This window comes from Neopelma chrysocephalum, unplaced genomic scaffold (assembly GCF_003984885.1).
Source record: "Neopelma chrysocephalum unplaced genomic scaffold, ASM398488v2 Primary Assembly neopelma1_227, whole genome shotgun sequence".
Lineage (NCBI taxonomy): Eukaryota > Metazoa > Chordata > Aves > Passeriformes > Pipridae > Neopelma > Neopelma chrysocephalum.
This window is the reverse complement of record NW_020897889.1, coordinates 146,005-160,019: the sequence shown is the minus strand read 5'-3', so window position 1 is coordinate 160,019 and position 14,015 is coordinate 146,005. Positions and strand designations below refer to the sequence as shown.

The 14,015-nt window shown below is 43.1% G+C and overlaps 1 protein-coding gene across 2 annotated transcripts in view; it reads left to right on the top strand.

Moving 5' to 3' along the window:
• ELAVL1 (ELAV like RNA binding protein 1) overlaps positions 1-11,717 on the top strand; it is a 41,008-nt gene extending 29,291 nt beyond the window's left edge. The window contains exons 6-7 of one of the 2 annotated variants that reach the window (XM_027703451.1): positions 3,751-3,864; positions 4,910-11,717. In XM_027703451.1, the coding sequence (XP_027559252.1) occupies positions 3,751-3,864; positions 4,910-5,234 (439 nt within the window). In that variant the 3' untranslated portion in view covers positions 5,235-11,717. The remainder of the gene's footprint in view (positions 1-3,750; positions 3,865-4,909) is intronic. The other variant, XM_027703452.1, reaches the window with a different exon arrangement.
• The last annotated feature ends 2,298 nt before the right edge of the window (positions 11,718-14,015 follow it).

Here is a 14,015-nt window from a genome sequence, read left to right as displayed (position 1 = left end):
ACTGGCAGAGGCTGGAACAGAGCAGTTGTGGGTTAGGCTGTGCTGTCAGGAATACCCTGTGGACACAAGATCCTCTGATTGACTCAGAGACACAGGTTGTCCATCTCTGTCTTGTCCCAGACTTGCAGGACCTCCAACAGTTATTATAAAACTTCCTTCCCTTGATGACCCGTGCAGGCACAAATATGTACAAATATGCACAACCCTTGCACCATAGAATCATGGAATTATTAAGGTTGGAAAAGACCTCCAAGATCATCAAGTCTATCCCACAGCCCTTCGAATTTTTCTTCCCACCTTTGGTGTTAGCTGCAAGTTTTTCTACTGAGTCTTAATGAGTGTGAACTTAATGAGTTATAATTACTCATCCTGTGGTTAAACTCAGGAACCTGAGCTTGGGCTGAGTGTTGTTTGTTTTGGTAGTGAACAAGACATGATGAAAGATAAGCTGCTTCCACAGTGCACACAGTCTGTATAAATTAAAGTTGTGGTCTCTTCTCCATGGAGGTTGAATACTTAACCTGACATTTTGATTACACTTCATCTCATTCCATCATAATCCCTGTAAATCCAGGATTAAGCCCTTAGTATCTAATTTGTAATTATTAATTTCCTACAGATATCACTCCAACCCTTTGTTTAATGTTCTGTTAATCCTTTGGAGTTCCTGTGGTATTTGTGGCTCACATCAGGAACTGGTTTTAGAGCTGTGTCCCCCTGGAGTGCTGGGCTGGCCTGCTAATTCTGAGCCATGGGCTCTCTGCTTCCATCCAGAGGGAGTGATGCCACAGGGTTGTGGCTGGAGGAGAGAGAAAACATCTGGACCAGGGGTTTCTTTTGAGCATAAGATTTATTTACTTACACAGAATAGGAGATCTCCAGATGCTGAACTCTGATTAAATGGAGGGGTTTGGCTCCTGAAGTGTGAGAATGTGCCCAGAACCCCTGGAAGGTCTGTGCTTTTGCAGCTCACCAGGGCTTTATACCAGGAGAACGTTCTTTCAAATCTCAAATATTCCCACTTCAGCTGGTTTTGCTTTCAGACTTGTTCAGGGTCAGAGCCAGTTCCCAGTTACTGTAATGGTCATAACTCTACTGGTATCAGTCCATGAGTTCAGTCCTGAATGCTTGAAGGAGAGTAATTTCTGATAGTTCTTTGATCTAAGGGGAAACACAAGAAGACTCTTGAGTGTTTAACCCTGTAATTGGCATTATTGCTCAGAGAACTCCTGCACATCTGTTTGGTTTCACTCTGGTGAAATTGTTTAAATTTTCCATTTTTAGGCCAGTTTGTAATTTGGGTGCAAGCTGTCTGTGTTGAGAATGCTGCAGAAGAAACCATTTCATCCAGAGCAGTATTTCATCGAGGTTCTGGAAGAATGTGGGGCTGAAACCCCATTTGCTGCTCTTCTCCCATATGTGGCTGTTTGACTGAACCCCCTGATTTATTGCAGGCTTAGAGCTTGTACCAATTCTCAGTAAGATTTGTGTTGGCCACAGCAGGTCATTCCCATCTGTATCAGGGCAGAGGAGAAAAAGTTGCTTGTCAGAGGGACAATGTCAGTGTAGCTGAATTAAAAAATAAAAAGCTGCCAAGCTCATATGTGAAGTCATCATAGGCTGATATTAAAAATAATGTTCCTGCTTATTGGCACTGTGGGATGGCTCCTCCTGTGATGCTCTATGTAACTGTCCTCAGAGTGCAGTGAAAAGAGTTCAGCAAAACCAGCATGAGGCTGTGTTGGGGGAGTTGGGATGGATATTAGGGAATTATTCTTTCCCCAGAGGGTGCTGGGGCACTGCCCAGGCTCCCCAGGGCAGTGGGCACGGCCCCAAGGCTGCCAGAGCTCCAGGAGCTCTGAGGGACAGGGTGGGATTGTTGGGGTGTGTGTGCAGGGCCAGGAGTTGGACTGGATGATCCCTGTGGGTCACTCCAAGCTCAGAAGTTTCTGTGATTCTATGAAAATAATTTATAGGACGGACGTTCATAGACCTAAAAAGAATTGTTTTTCATTTAGGAGTGTAATTTCTGAGATTGTCCTCCAGTGTGTTAAAGTAGTTCCAGGATCTGTTGAGCATTGCAGTCTGTCTGTCTCATGGCAGAACAGCAAAAGGTCGTTCATATAAACGAGAAGCTTATAAAGTGAAAAAGGATTGCAGTTAAAAGTACACTGTGTTGATACTTAATGCCACAAGATGTTGGAGTTTTAAGTTAGCATTGCTTGAAAGAACCATCCATAGATAACACTGGCTACAGACTCTTAGGGAGGCTTGAAAAAAGCAATGTGGAGGAGACAGTATAAAAATAATTACAGCAGAAATGAGGACACCAGCAGTAAATGTGATAAGACTGAGATCATTCAAATTACAATATTAATGGAATTTTTAAAACTGTTCCTCTGAAACATCTTGGATTTCTGTGGGCCTTAGAGTTTGGCCAAATTGGACAGTCTTTTAAACATCCCTAATAAGTATAACTTCCTCAGGGTCATCTTAAATTGGTGTGGTCATAAAAATCTTTCCTGGTTGGACAGAGAGGTATCAGCTGCTCCAAGCCTGGCTTGTCCAGGAGTGAGAGGTCTGAGGTCCCTCATGTGCAGGGTGAGCACAGAGATGCATCAGATCAGCTGAATTGCATTTCCTAGGGTTGTTTTCTTTAAGTGACTTTTCAAATCTTTTAGGGGACTCTTTTGGTTTTACCATGTTTTGCTTAGTTTGTTTTTTTTTTTAAATAAACCTGCAACATTTTCTGAGTCAAGGCAGGAAGAGAGGAAAAATCTCTTTGAAAATGAGTGTATCCAAAGAGCTGAGGTACTTGCTATTTTCAATTATTTTGTCTGTGATATGCCTTTAGGTTTGTTGTGTTCTTGCATTCAACACCAGCTGCTCTTGTACAAGTGACTGCAGCCTTGGTGTGGTGTTACCTGGGCTCGTGGGCAGGGCCTGAGGCTTTGGAGCAGGCAGGATCAGAGCTACACTGAGTGCTGGAACCAACGTCAGGCAGTTCTGAGCTCTGATTTGCTGCTCCCCCCCTACATGTGAGGAGGACCCAGGACTGGTGATCTGTTGAGATGAAAACTTGCCAGATAATAAGATAAATCCATTCTACCAGATCATTACTCACATGGAAAGAAGCTACAGAGCTGAAGGTGTCTGTCAGAACAAGTAAGTGTATCAAGCATGCAAACACAGGAACATTTTTCTGCAAAGCCCCAATAAATAGCAGGTATGTCACCTAATCATCAGATCACACGGGTTAGTGCGTCTCATTCACCTTCTGATGCTTCTAACTGCTTTTTCAGCTTGACTGTAGTACAAGGATTCCCAAAACTTGGATTTGCTTGGGGCTGGCCACCAGTGGGTCCGTGAGCTCAGGTGTGTCCACTCTGTGCCCCAAACCCCAGGCTCAGGGAGGCCCTGGACAGTGAGGGAGGGATGGAGTGACCCCTGCTCTGGGGACAGGAGGGCCCAGGAGCTCAGGTGTCCAAGGCAATGAGCTCTGAGCCCCAGAGAGCCTGGGGGAGATGGGCCCTGAGTGGTTCTCATGTGTGAATGTACAGGCTGAGTGTGAGCTGATTCCTTCTGTGTGTGTGTGTGTGTGTCCTGCCACCCCTTCGCTCCCAATACACGCCCTTGAGCCCTCCCTCCTCGACAAAGGCAGCAGCAGCTCCTTGATGCAGGGCAAGAAAGAGTCAGTGGGGAAGTGTTTGGCACTTTACTGCCCAGACATCCCTTCCCTGTTTCCTCCAGGTCAGCAGAGAATCAGAATGTGCCCCCGCCATGCTCTTGGCAGAGAGCAGCTCCTGTACCACCTCTAAGGGGTTTGCGTGTCACCAGTGGTACAAGTCAGTCTGGGAACCCCTGGTAGAGTATCATTATAATTCTATGGGACCTCACATTTTTAAATAATAAATAAGCACAAGGGTTCAAAGCGAGTTTTTCACCTTAACTGCCACATTTCCTGACCTTTGAGTGCTTAGCTCTGCAACCCTAGTATTGCCCTAAAATATTCAGAAGCTTTGAATTTCTGGGGTGGAGACTAGAAATAGAATAAAGGGGAATTAGAAATGTGGGTTATAGGGAAAAGAAATTAATATAAAGCAAGACACAGAAAGGAGAGGTTTTTCAGTTTTTTGTTATGCATAAATCCTGCTGGGGTACTATGCAGGAGGCAGGGTTCAGGAAGAGTGAGTATAGGTGATTTTAAAATTCCAGTTCAGTAAAGTTGTATCTAAGTTTTCCTGGTACAAAGTTGGTGTAAAATTAATAAAACCATCCATGCATACTGAAATTGTAAAACTGTGCACTGAGCCTGCTGGTGTTGGGAGTGTTTGCCTGTACCTGCTGCCTTTGGGTGGAAAGGGAGTAGGTTTTGTTCTGTTCCACAAAACAAGAAATTAATACATGCAATCTCTACTCCTAAAAACCAAGCACACCCATCCCCTGCCCCAGCAAACCCAAAGAAACCATTTGAGTCCCCAACATGCTATTTTAGAGGCAAGAAAAGGAGGATGAGGGGAAAACCCTCCCTGAGTGAAATAATTGGGAGATGCCTGTGGCCTCTGGGGAGGTGCTGCCTGTGCCCCCCCCTCGGGCAGTTCTGCACCAGTGCCCTGGACACTCTGAGCAGCCTGGCTGAGTTCAGAGATCATCCAGGCCCCCTGGGAAGGTGATCACATAACCTCGCCTTGCCTGTTCCTTGCCTATTTCTAAGGATAGTTCCCTGTTGATAAAGCAGTTGGAATTCTTAACTTTCTCTTTCCTGGCAGCTGTTGATTTGATTGTCAATATGAATGGGGAAACATTTATCTGGCGGTTTTGATGTCCATGTAGAAAATATTCATTCTGCGTTGCTTCCCATTCGAGTTAATTTGCTTAATTGAATTGAATTGTGCTTTTTATTTGCTAGGTTCTCTCCTATGGGTGTAGATCACATGAGTGGGCTTTCTGGTGTAAATGTTCCAGGAAACGCATCTTCTGGCTGGTGTATCTTCATCTACAACCTTGGTCAAGATGCTGATGAGGGAATCCTCTGGCAGATGTTTGGCCCCTTTGGTGCGGTTACCAATGTGAAAGTTATTCGAGATTTCAACACCAACAAGTGCAAAGGTTTTGGTTTTGTGACCATGACAAACTATGAAGAAGCAGCAATGGCCATAGCAAGTCTTAATGGCTACCGCCTGGGGGACAAAATCTTACAGGTTTCCTTCAAAACCAACAAGTCCCACAAATAACTTGCTCGTGCTTTTTTGTATGGAATAGATAATGGAGTGACAGAAGTTGAAACATTTTTGTTAGTGTAAAACTCATTTTGCGCCAATTTTCACAAGTGTTTGTCTTAGTCTAAATGAGAAGTGAAAAGGTTTTATATTCTGGGATGCAACTGACATGTTCAAATGTTTGAAATCCCACAATGTTAGACCAATTTTAAGTTCCTTTAAGTTATTTCATTTAAAACCTGTTAAAAATCCCCTGAAATCTTGAGTAGATTGCATTAACTAGACCCTCTGGATGGTGGTAAAATTGAAGCATGCTTTCACTTATGAGACTAACATTTGTTTCATTGAATGTTGTCTGCAAAAACTGGAATTTTCTGAAAAATATCAGGCTGAATTCATTAATTTTCTTGGGTTTTATGTTATTGTTTTTCCTACCCATCCCCATGTCCTTTCCTCCTCCCCTCCTCCCCCCAGTTTCAGTAGTATGGAAGAAAAGTTGAGAAATACTAATGTTTTAGTTGACAGTAAATTGTTTGATCAATTAATATTCATAACTGTGTGTCTAGTTGAGGATCAGGCTTTTTAAAGTCAAGGTCTTGTAAGTAGTAGCATGCCAGCCTAACTTTAACACCATTGGGGAGGTAAGTTGCACACTGAGCAGTGGCCGAGCTGTCCAACTCACAGGTTGTAGAAACGTGACTTTTAAAGCCCACTTTGAGAGGAATGGACCAAAGAGTTTCAAAGAAACTCCGGGAAGATTTCAGAGTCAAAATGAAACTCCAAAAAAAAAAAAGCAAGTGTGAATATATGTTGCTACTTTATCAGACTGAATCTCTTCTGTCCAAATATTTAATGCATGGTGCACTACTTACTGGTACATTATAATGCAGCAAGATACTTACTCATTTTCCAAGATCATTGTAGTTGGAATTCCTTTGGCAGTTCTATTTTGTTAAGAAAAACCAGTTATAAACATTTGAGCATTGTATTTCTCGCATCCCTTCTAATGAGTGCTAGATTTTTCTATTTTATTAGGATTTTGTTTTGACAACTAGCTTTACTTATTGAACACTCAGCAGAAAAGTACTTACGACTTGCAAGTTAGATATTAACCAAAAAAACCCTTTGATTTGTAGATTTAAAGATTAATCCCCCAGGTTTTCTGCAGACTGCCTTGAAACTTTGAGTTGTTCTGTTTCTGTTAATTTTCTTTTGCTTTTTTGTGTTTTTTGTTTGTTTTTACTTTTGCATTTAAGAACATTAAATTTGATTTTGTTTTGCTCAACTTTTGTTTTGTTTTTTATTTTCTGTTCTTTTTTTGCTAAGTATTGCACAGAGTGTCCAGCTTTCAGAGTGTTGTTTTAAAGGACCGTAGTTCCTCCTTAAGAGAATTTTAATTTACTGCTTTGCCAGATGAGTAGAAGAAACAGAGTTGTGAAATGAGCACTACAATGGATGTGCCACAGACTGACGTGACCCTCAGGTGTTCTTGGGTAGGAAACCTGGAAGGGCTGACCCTGCCAGGTACAGGTGTGTGAGGTGCTGTGCACAACTAGAGGCTTGGCCACTTTCAGCTCTGGTGCTTGTGTAGGGAGAACAGCTGTGAAAACGGGGTCCGTGGCAGTTTAATGCAGTGTCTCCTTGTTTTACCTGAACCTCTACTGGCCCCAGAGTTTATTCCCAAATTCCAGAGGCCGTTCCATGCCGCCTGGTCGTCTCGCTCCATCCCAGCTGCCCTTGCCTTGTGCTTGCCGTCGTTCCTCCTCTCCCTCAGTGGGGTCTGCAGTCCTGCACAGCCCCAGGGCTCCCTTGGGGCCACCAAGGGGCTGCTGCCCAGCTCCAGTGGTGACCTGTGGGAGCTGCTGCTGTTTCTGGAGCTGCCCGGGACACACCTAAACCCTACAGATAGGCCTTGGCCCAGCCAGCAGCCTCCTGCTTGGTCTGAGTTTGTGTGCAGTGAATGCAGGTGGGATTTCTCCTGTTAAAACATCCAGCCTTGCCTCTCCTGCCAGTCTGTTCACTCTCCATCTCTTGAGAAGCAAAATGGGCTGTGAAACAGTGACTGTGACACAGCAACCAACCCACTCCCACCCCCCCAGTTGTGCTCTTGGCTGTCTGTTCCAGAGGTTCCCACCAGTTCGTTGTCATCATTTATTACATCAGTGAGTGTTTCTTTTCTGTGTACGAGGAGAGGTTGGGAAGCATCCAGGGGCTTCTCCCAAGTTGAAGATGTGTAGTACAGAGAAGTTCTCTTACTGTGTCCCATCACCACTGAACCCTGCACTGTCCTACAGAAGTGGGCTGCAGTCATTCCCAATTCCTGTCGTTCTCTCTTGCCTTGTTCCATTTAAGATAAATTTTCAAACCAAATGGGAGTTGCTGTTTATCACAGCATTTAGCTGGGGGTTCAGACTTCCAAGGAATGACCCCTAAACATGGCTCTGCATCAGTGCTGGTTCCAAGCATGCTGCCGTGGCAGCAGCACATTGCTGTGGGCTCCCCAGCTGCCACTCAAAAAACAACTTCTCTTGGATGCTTTTTGGCATCACTGTCCCTTCCTTTTTCCACTGCTTCCCTACTTTTCCATCTCTCATTCTTTGCTAAATAAGAAGGAAATGCAGGATATGGTTTTGTACCACTACTGCAACAATCTCTTTTAGGAAAGGTCTGTTCCCAGCTTCCTTTGATAATTGCTTTGAAAGTGATTTCTAGGTGATTGGTATGAGGAAAGCACTGCTGCTTGAGTCAGGAAAAGAGGATAAAATCCTGCTGAAATATTCAGAGCTGACACCAGAGTAGTGTATGATCTGCGCTGTTTCAACAGTAAATCCTTGGCATAAATAGTTGTGTGTATTTTCTTGATGGTTTTGGTCCTAAACAGCAACCTGTGCATCCCACTAGTAAAGACCAAAAGGAAACTTCTGGAGGTGGAAACTAAATTCTAACAAGACATCTGCCGCCAGTTTTTCTGCCCAAAAGTTAGAAGCAACTGGTGTCCTCACCATGCCATCCAGCAGACCCTGCTTTGAAGCTCTCACTTGAACAGACCTGTTTCAAGAGAGGTTTTGGCCTCTTAATTGTCAAGGAGTGTAGAAAAACTGTGGATATATTCTGCTTTTTCATCCCTTAAATTGACAGAAGCCAGGTGTTTCTGTCAGGTGACACTTCTGTCTCAGTCAGTGCTTGCAGGATCTTTGTAGAACCAAAGGGCTGTCTCAAAGCAGAGGTCTCTCACGTTCCTCATGAGAAACAGTGTCTCAGGTAGGGAATTTTGAAAAGTCTTCGTTACTGGATTAGGATGTGATGATCAGGTTTTGAAAACCTAGATTTGTTGGTCTGTACTGGAGATGTGCTACAGGAACAGCTGCGGTGGGAGTGTTTTGGGATCCTTTAGAGCAGATTAGGAGCCTCTCTGGACAACTCTGGGTGTAGCTTCTGAAGGACCAGGTGTAATTCCTGATGAAAACACAGTTATCCATGCTGCTGTCACAGGGTCTCCTGTACAGATATCGAGGGGAGTTCCTACATTTGCTTCCCAGCTGTCACATGAATGGAATTCATCCTGTGCAGAACGCTGGGCATGAGCCTCATCACAGCCTAAACCTCCTGTTAACCGTTAGCAGCCAGGGAAATTCCACAGAAATATGGAAGAGGAATCTCGTGTTGCTGAAGGTGCTTGGTATGAGCTGGCAGAGGCAAGTGCAGATCCTTCAGGTGATGAGGGGATGGCAACACCCGAAATCCAAACACGAGCAGGATCAGAGCAGCTCAGTGTGTTCAGTTCTCGGTGAGTCCCCCTTAGATGGTGTCTATGCTCTCAAGTGTTGGATTTATTTTGTTCTTCAAGCTGCATCATCATAAGGTTTGGTTTACTTTAGCTGCTCCACTCTTCTGTCAGAGGGAGGGGATGACCAGTGCAGTTACTGTCACCTCCTGAGCCCAGCTTGTGCCAATCCCTGTGCCTGGTCTAGCTCTGGGCCTGGGAAGGGCTTGAGGATCCAGCTCTTAGGATGGAGGGAGAAGTCACCGTCCCCACAGTGGTGTGTGACCACAGAGCTTTTCCTTCCCTTTGCTTGGATATGATTTTTGTACATCTGTATCATGTGAGCATGAAACCCACTGAAAATCCAGAGATGCACAAGTCACTGGAGCAGAATATTCTCACTGCAGTGAACACTGGTTGGTCAGTGTGGGGTCACTTACCCTGTCCAGGTGACCAAAGGGTGCCTGTATGGAGAGGACACCTATTTTTAAGGGGGTTGAACGTTGTAGTAATGTTATTTATATACAAAGCAGTTAAAAATATAAAAAAAAAAAAATTGGCATAGCTCCATTTGTCCACCAGTCAAAACCAAAATTATGACCTAACTGTAAAGGTGACCTGTTATTTTAAGGCTGAATTTGGAAAATGAATAGTCCTTAAGGTCCTTAAACATCTGTTATAATTTCATGTTGCTTTAATGTTCTGGGTAAGGTCAATAAAGTAGAAATTCTTTAAATATTTCAGGAGAGATTTTTGTTTAGAGTGCACTCTAAATATTAATAACTCAAGTTCCTTTTTGGATAGTTTATCGTTACGTATGTGCTTTTAAAAAAAAACAACTTGGAGAATGTCCCCATGTTTACTTTTTTAACACAACAAACAGGTCATATAATAAACTGTTCATTCAAAGTAGCTCCTCTGATAGCTCTGCCTGCAGAGCACTAGGGTGTTTGGGAGGTTTTTTTGTGAGCTGATGGCAGCCTGGTTCAGTCACATAACTCAAACACAGAGTGGTTTGTCCTCTCTCAGAAGGTCACCGTATTTTTGATTTCTATAATGAAGAAATGTGTCCTCTATAAATCTGTCAGTGAAGCACCTTATTGTTACATTTCTACTTTTAGACACCTAAGAATAGCTTTAGAGGGAAGGGACCAAATTCACCCTTAGCATAAGGAAACCCCAACCCCCTTGAGCTCCCTGAGTGGAGCTGCACTTGCGTTTTGGGGTTTTTTCCATTTTGTTTTTTTTTTTGCCCCAGAGCTGAATTTGCCACCTGAGGTACTTTAATCTCTGGAAGCAGGAGAGTCTTTCTGTGCCATAGGCAAGTTCCTCTAACGTAGCTCTGCACTCCTCAAGGTGGGATCCTCAGCACAATAGAACGGATAAACCCAGAGCTCGAGAGGCCAGTGGTTATTTTCTGTGATTATTATCCCTTATTGGGTGCTTATTAAAGAATAAAAAACCGTGGAATTCATAAAAAGGGGTCTCAGTTTCCTCCCTCTCCCTTGGAAGAGGCGGCACCTCCGTGACAACCGGCGGGATTGAAGGTCTCCATCCCTCTCTAGGTGTGCGCTCGTAGGTTGATCAGGTACGGCGTCGTTTGGGTGGTTGCCCTTCTGTGGCAGCCTCGTGGAGTCCAACAAAACCCAACTCCAAATGTTGCTTTCTCCTCCTGCATGATTTAAAACCAGTCAAAGCCTTTATGGTCTCTAAAACAAAACCCACCCCCACCCCCCTGCCCCCCTGAGCGGGTTTGACGTCCAACCCCAGTGGTTTGTTCTAGGTCACACTGGGTCAAACAGCAGCAAAGGTTTAGAGATATTTTTCTGTTGAGTGGAATTTTCAGCACTGAAATTCTCTTTTGTTGCTAATGATGGGAAACCAGTAATGGTAGAACTGCCACCTGAAACCTTGGAAAATTGCTTCTGTGTTCACATTTTAGAATCTCAATATTCTCCTACTGTTGTTCCTTATTTTTAAACATTTTTGAGCAAGTTTTTGGTGGAATGGCTGAACTTTTTCACTTGGTCATTGAGAAGAAAATGACTTGAGACATTTGAAACATGAGTTGGGAAAAACCTTTATTTGACGAGTAATTTGAATAATACTGTACTTCTAGTCTTTTTATTGATTTCCTTTCCTTTAACTTATGTAATCTTTTGTTTATAAATTAATCTGTTTGTGGGACAGAAGGTTTTATCAATTGCTTTCCATACTGTACAGTATATGGTTACACATTTTGTATATTTAGTGTGTTTTTAAGTTATTGATTTGTTTTATATCAAATAATTTATTTTTCAGGTACCATTTTCATTTAAACTTTGTTTTTACATGGGTTTATTTTAAATAAAGTATGACACTGCTTTCCAAATGTCTAAAATGAAGTTGAATCCCATTGTGTTATTTTGAGATGACTTATGTAAATTAACTTATTTTAGAAATAACTGCAAAAATGTACCAAGTTCATACTTTGGTTGTGCTTCAATTCAAGTGCTTGGAAATTCTCTGCAATGATTTTTGAGCAGTTTGAAAAAATGGAATTTTCATATTGAAACAGTTCAAAGATTTGTTGATGAAGCAGCAGCTTTGTAGAATCCTGTGGATGGAGTTATGAGCATTGTTTTCTATATGGATTTTCAAAATTAAATGAAACAACTCATAGATATTTTACTGGTGTTAAGACTTAAATGAAATTATCTGTTAATAGTGCAAAGAAGTTTTGTACTTTTGCCACATATTCATGACTGGTTTTGTTGAGCACTTGTTTGGAACATACTCGGGATGTTTTTACATGAGCCCTGATGAAGGGTGATGTACTTCAAAATAGAATTAGGCTTTTACTTAATTGTTCATATTTTGTCTTTCTTTCCCTGCAGGAATTGGATTATTATTGTGCAGTTTGGAATTTGACATGTTTTCAGAAGAATCTGAACTGTGTTCAGGAATAGGCCAATCAAGGTTCCTCCACTAAAGATTTTGTAACTTGTGGCCTTGTTAGAAAGGTGGAATTAAAAGAAGGTGCTTGGTTTCCTTCCTGTTTTTCAGGAAAAAAAAAGTCATTATCTTCATCTTATGGTTTTCATCCTAATTAAACCAAACCTAAAGCCCAACTACACTGTTAATCAGAGATGTTTAGTGAAACTTCTGGAGGGAGCTCTTGAGGAAATGTCCTCGAGTTGTGCTGGGAGAGGTTCAGGTTGGATATTGGGAAAAATGTCTTCATGGGAAGGGTTGTCAAGCCCTGGCACAGGCTGCCCAGGGCAGGGGTAGAGTCACCATCCCTGGAAGGGTTCAAACAACGTGTGGATGTGGCACTTGGGGACAGGAGTTAGTGGTGAACACGGTGGTGGTGCTGGGCTGATGGTTGGACTTGACAACCCTAAAAGTTGCTCAGTGTGCAGGTCAGGGGGGCTCCCTGGTTCCTCAGGTGGGGCTGGGGCAGGACAGACACCCCCAGGTGATGCTGTAGGGAGGTTCTTTAAGGGGCCTTTTTCAGAAATGTTTCTGAAACTGTGTCCTTTTGGTCAAAGGAACACATAGAACCTTGTTGGCTCTGCATAGACTGTGGTCCAGTCTTAGTCCCTTTTTCCCCAACAGAGATTTTTACAGTAGTTCTGATAAACTGAAGTCTGTCCTGCTGAGTTTCAGCAGGTGCCTTGCTGTGTCCTTTAGTTGCAGAAATGGTCCCTCTCTCAAAGCTGGGCTGATGATTGTACCTCTGCTTTTTCTCTTAATGACTTACTGTGAAAAGGGATGTAAAATAAGAAGAATGAACAGTGTTTCATGTGTGATGTCAGGGAGCAGAGGGCGATGCTGCCTCAGCTCAGGGTCCTCCCAACTCAGGAGATTCTAAGATTTGCAGTTATTTTTCCATGTGAAGGGAATTTCTCCATGCAGTGCAGTTCACCACGTGGAATTATTCTTAATGCTAAATTGGTAAAGAGCTGAAGTGAGAATTTCTGTTGCTACCAGTGTAATGGGCAGCATCTGGTGTTCTCAGGAATGCTTCATCAGGATTTAGACCTTTCCTGGGTTTTCCTTTTGATGGAGCTGGAACACCTTCTCCGTTCTTGCTTTCACCGGGTGTTCATCCAATGTGATTCATTTGGTCAGGTTTGTTCTGTTTTTCTTCTATGGAAAGTCATGAGGGAAAACGTGTTAAACACAAAAAATCTTAATAACAGGCAACGGCCACATGATGTGCAGGCCCCTCAGAAGTGTCTCTTTTTTCAAAAGCAAACCAAAAAACTTAGTGTAGACCCAGGCAGAGACTCTGGTTTTGCAGAATTCCTGACAGTCTCCCTGGGTTTAGACTATTCCCCCTCCTTGCTGCTGGGGTATCCTGCTGCCAAGTTTCATCCCCTTCGTTTCCAGAATAATCTCCCATGAGGGGGCAGAAAAAAGGTGTTAAACTGCCCTGATTTCCATCTCACTGCTATGTCAGGGAACAAGGTGTCTGAATCCTTTTCTCTGTATCTCCTGTCCTTAAAAAAAAAAAAAGGAAGATGTGAGTGTAAGGAATGTCCGGGGTCGTGGTGATGGTGCATTTGTTGCAGGTTCTGTCCCAGCAGTGGCACTGAGCAGCTATTTCAGGAAGGCACACTCAGCCTCCCACCATCCCCCGTCTGCTCATTCCCCTCGTGCTGTGTCAGAGGGGCCCTGCCTGTTCCCCAAATGCCTCCTCTCCTTTTGAGTCCTGAGTTTTCAAGCTGTCCTTAAACTGTCCTCTGCTCCCATCCCGTGCTGACAGCAGGTAGGGGAAGTGGAATGTTACGTGTGTGTTACCTGTGCAGCTGAATGAAGGTGAATAAATCACGATGTTTCCCTGTTTGCACCATGACACACTTTCTTTTTTGTCTTTTTTAAAGTATTTATGTATAGAAACAATGACTTGAGCAAAAGGGGCCTCTGAATCTAGTTTGTCAGAACTTAACTTGTATTAACATCTCATTGGTAAATATTTTTTCATCACAACAAAATTAATTTAAAACAAATTCAGTTGAAGTACAGTTGAAGTGCAGATTTTCTTTATA